Source organism: Diaphorina citri, unplaced genomic scaffold (genome assembly GCF_000475195.1).
Source record: "Diaphorina citri unplaced genomic scaffold, Diaci psyllid genome assembly version 1.1 scaffold4607, whole genome shotgun sequence".
Lineage (NCBI taxonomy): Eukaryota > Metazoa > Arthropoda > Insecta > Hemiptera > Psyllidae > Diaphorina > Diaphorina citri.
The window spans coordinates 1-4988 of NW_007382003.1; the positions used below are offsets into that span (position 1 = coordinate 1).

The window sequence follows — 4988 nt, forward strand, 5'->3', positions numbered from 1 at the left end:
CTCCATTATTATGTGGTCAAATTCTCAAATAAATGAGGATAAAATTCCATACCTCGGCTGGGATCGAACCCACGCCCTTCTGATTACCAGGCGAGCGTCTTGACCACTACGCCACCGAGGCAGGTTACATTGACGTTAACCCTCTAGAAAACAATGAATTACCTGCTGCAGCTGACACTACTAGGAGTACATGATGAGGTGAGTAGCCGCTCAATCCTGCCACAGTCGTTCTCAGGTATTTCCGATGTCCTGCTAAATCTGTAGGGAGAGGACAAAGAAGGAGAGGCTATTGGAACTGTAGAGATTCCTCTCCAATAAGGGTTAATATCGAATATGTTTCTTATTTTAGAGATAGAGCCTTGTGATTTTTCCACGAGAAGAGGCAAAATCTATTTCTCGTCTCGTCTCGTTGAAATGGCGAGACAGACTGGACCTTGTCTCGTGATTTTTCCACGAGAAATTTGTTTCGCCGCTCCACTCATCACTGAATCTAGCAATCTAGGTACGTACTTAATAAGATATTTTCAATCTAATGACATTGCTAGATTCCAATAGTTTAACTTTCATCTCAAAGCTAATCAGATCCCTCAAATCAGATGGGTTAGCTTTAATCACAGTGTGACCCTGGTTATTCCCTGTACACAAAAAGCCCAAAGTGGCTGAGCTGTAAGGGAACCTTAATCTTGAAGAAAAATGCTGTTCAAATACGACCCTGGTTATTGTAAGAAACAGAAAAGACATCCACTCACCTAGAAATGTCACCAGTTTGGTGGAATTCTCGCAAATCTCCTCTGCGGTGACTGCCTCGCTATAATTCACCACGCCGCCCCGGGCATCGAACCCGAGTACCTCGTGTGATATAGACGAGGTCCGGCCTGACCGTATCTCATGCAGATACCTCGGCTGGGATCGAACCCACGCTCTCCTGATTACCAGGCGAGCGTCTTGACCACTACGCCACCGAGGCAGGTTACATTGACGTTAACCCTCTAGAAGACAATGAATTACCTGCTGCAGCTGACACTACTAGGAGTACATGATGAGGTGAGTAGCCGCTCAATCCTGCCACAGTCGTTCTCAGGTATTTCCGATGTCCTGCTAAATCTGTAGGGAGAGGACAAAGAAGGAGAGGCTATTGGAACTGTAGAGATTCCTCTCAAATAGGGTTAATATCGAATATGTTTATTTTAGAGAGCCTTGTGATTTTTCCATGAGAAGAGGCAAAATCTATTTCTCGTCTCGTCTCGTGAAATGGCGAGACAGACTGGACCTTGTCTCTTGATTTTTCCACGAGAAATTTGTTTCGCCGCGCCGCTCATCACTGAATCTAGCAATCTAGGTAGGTACTTAATAAGATATTTTCAATCTAATGACATTGCTAGATTCCAATAGTTTAACTTTAATCTCAAAGCTAATCAGATCCCTCAAACCAGTTGGGTTAGCTTTAATCACAGTGTGACCCTGGTTATTCCCTGTACACAAAAAGCCCAAAGTGGCTGAGGTGAAAGGGAACCTTAATCTTGAAGAAAAATGCTGTTCGAATACGACCCTGGTTATTGTAAGAAACAGAAAAGACATCCACTCACCTAGAAACGTCACTAGGAAATTGAAATGGAACTTACGGAACCATAAATTGAACATGCCTAGTTTGCAGTCTCCTATTAAAAGCGATCTTACTTCAGGTTTGCAGTCTGATAATAAAAAGCATAGATATTGCATCAGTTTTCCGTCAACTAAGTAGGTACAGACAGGTACGTTAGTTCTTTACCTATATTTCTGTTAAATCGTTGAATTGCACCATTTGGGTTAGCTTTAATCACAGTGTGACCCTGGTTATTCCCTGTACAAAAAAAGCCCAAAGTGGCTGAGGTGTAAGGGAACCTTAACACATTGTGTACGATGTGATCCATTTTTGTATCACAGTCACTATGCTGGTGGTACGGTGTGATCCACTTTTGTATCACGAGATGGGTTTGCAGTCTGATAATCACAGGCATATTGAACTTCCGCGACCTTTAAACCTTGCATCAGTTTTCCGTCAACTAAGTAGGTACAGACAGGTACGATAGTTCTTTACCTATATTTCTGTTAAATCGTTGAATTGCACTATGTTGTACGTACCAGTACCAACGAGAGAGAGAGAGGGGGAGAGAGAAAGGGGGAAGGAGGGAGAGAGAGAGAAAGAGGGGGAGAGAGAGAGAAAGAGAGAGAGAGAGGGAGAGAAAGAGAGAATTCTACTGAAATTGTCCTAGGGAGGGAGGGAGAGGGCCCAGCTCTGTTGCTGAGTGGTCAAGAGCGCTGACTCTCAAGCCGATGACTCTGGGTTCGAATCTCGGCCAGGGCCGAAATTTTCTAACCAACTTTCGTTCTTAGATAGGCATGGATGTAAACCAAAGTGCCTTGAAGTAATGTGAAAGCGGTGCCGAGGTAAAATCTTCTAAAAATTGGGAGGGAGAGGAAGGGAATGAGGTACTAACACCTATTCATATGAATATATATAAAATAATTATTCACCATACCAATAATTTTTACTAGGTATACCAATGAGTAGCAGAGTGGATAGAACAGGGGTTTCCAACTTCCATGTGTATGCGGGCCACATGCTACATTGGCAGGTATTCCTTGAAGAAAAATGCTGTTCGAATACGACCCTGGTTATTGTAAGAAACAGAAAAGACATCCACTCACCTAGAAACGTCACTAGTTTGGTGGAATTCTCGCAAATCTCCTCCGCAGTCACCGCCTCACTATAATTCACCACGCCGCCCCGGGCATCGAACCCGAGTACCTCGTGTGATATAGACGAGGTCCGGCCTGACCGTATCTCATGCAGATGGCGGAACATGTTGAGTCTGGCGCGCCCCCGGCCATTGTCTAGCGCGCCCTGGGTTAGCACGCCTAGTAGGGTAGACTTGCCGGCATCCCCACTCCCCATGACTGCCACCCGGAGCTCTATGTTGGACGCGTCGTCTGGTACCTGATGGAGTAGAACGGAATTTAGTCTAATTATAATTCGAGGGAGAGATTCGTACAAGAGGGGGAGAAAAGGGCGAGGTAGGCCGAAGAAAAGTTGGAAAGATTGCGTGAATTAAGACCTGGGTGAGAAAAAATTATCAGGACATGAGGTACCTACACAATAGGGCTGCCTGACAAGAAACAACGACCCTATTTAAATAGGAAAAAGCTAGGAAGAAGATTCATACAAGATTACATACAGCCCCAATTTTTGAGGCTGTTTGCCCCTACAGCTATGTTCTGTAGTGTCTGTAGGCAATGTAATTTAAACGAGAGTGTTCTCACTAAACACGACACAATTTTCTTTCCGAACGGAAAGTGGGAACGGGCTCTAACACATAATTACACGTACCTACTGAAATACTTTACATACCTTTCTCACAAGAACCTCAGCAACTTTCTTCTCTCCATCCACCTGTCTCTCACGCAGCACAGTGATGGTAGCTCCCAACTTCAGAGCCATCTGGTGAAGAGTTTCAATACTTTCCACCATGTCGTGTTCACTAAGGCCGGTCAGCAGGCCGGTATCCTCCACTCCGATCTCGTAGATGGCCTCCCCACGGCCTTCACGGAGGCGCCATTTTAACTGGAAGAGAATAAGGAAGGAAAGGTTAAAAAAAGCGAGGAAGGGTTAAAAAAAAGAGCTTAAAATAATTAAGAAAAGGTTAAAAATGTGCTCAAGAACTTTAAGAAGGAAGAAAGGGTGACCTGGCTATAAAGTATAGAGAAATTCTCGTTTCATCTCAATCCCTAGTTGGTAAACCCCAGCATCAATCTAAAATCTAGAATGGAACACAATTTAATAGAATAGAATATACCTTGTTTATCCTGCTCGAATGAGACTAAAAAGTCCGTTTACCTCAGCAGTCTAAACAAGGTCTCGTTTATTTTACGGGTTTAATAACATAGTTTAATAAGAAAAGTTTCGAACAGTAGACCTTGCTTAATTTAAAAGTAAAGAAGAAATAAATAAAATAATAGTGAGAAGTATGAGTAAGAAAGAAGAGGGAAGAAGAGGGAAGAGGAGGAAAAAAGTAGAACTATTGCATTTGCGTAAAAATGATCAATAAAAGGTCGATTCCTACGAAAAAAAAAGGTGTGAAATATTCTTTTCGAATCTGAGATTAAAACTCCGAAAAAGTAACTTTAAAAGCTCGAAAATTCAATTTATAATTGTCGTTCTAAAGGAAAAGTTCAAACAGTTGTGACACCAGATTATTAGAAATGGGCACAAACACATGAGTTGCCTGCGAGGGAGCTTTGCTCGGGACAGTTGATGTCACGTCATCGCGTACGGGAGCGTATGCCGTGACATCAGTAAACAAGATTTACCGGTATTTTTCAGGTCGATTTCTCTCGGGATCTAGAAGTCACAAAAGATTTTTTTTTCCTAATTTCTCATTTTTTCGGGTCTTCAAATTTAAAGCCTCACCTACATGAGTGCACAAGGTCTATAAGTTCTATAACATATACTGTAATAAATACTTAACATACCTTTCTCACTAGAACCTCAGCAACTTTCTTCTCTCCATCCACCTGTCTCTCTCGCAGCACAGTGATGGTAGCGCCCAGCTTCAGAGCCATCTGGTGGAGGGTTTCAATACTTTCCACCATGTCGTGTTCACTGAGGCCGGTCAACAGGCCGGTATCCTCCACTCCGATCTCGTAGATGGCCTCCCCACGGCCTTCACGGTTTTCAAAAGTATTCTCCTACTTGTAGCTTTCTGTTACATTTAGGTATGTCTTGTGCAAATCTCAAAAAGCTTCGCGGGCCACGAAAATGGTCTGGCGGGCCACATTTGGCCCCCCCGGGCCGCTAGTTGGAAACCCCTGAGATAGAAGAACCATAGCTAGTTCTCTGAACAGCAAACCTATCACCAAAACATTAACACAGCTGTACAGCTGAGTACTACCTACAGAATGGGTACACAAGCACTATACCTACTATCGGACTAGTAATCCTACTTTATACA

At 43.3% G+C, this 4988-nt stretch overlaps 1 protein-coding gene across 1 annotated transcript; it reads right to left on the reverse strand.

Annotated features, from left to right (window-relative positions):
- Positions 1-162: 162 nt before the first annotated feature.
- LOC103521150 (GTP-binding protein 2) lies at positions 163-4689 on the reverse strand (the record flags this gene model as incomplete). Its single annotated transcript, XM_026831968.1, has 5 exons — positions 163-258; positions 1009-1104; positions 2689-2977; positions 3389-3631; positions 4510-4689. Coding segments are annotated over 5 exons (904 nt in total), but the record flags the coding sequence as incomplete, so codon positions are not given.
- Positions 4690-4988: the final 299 nt, after the last annotated feature.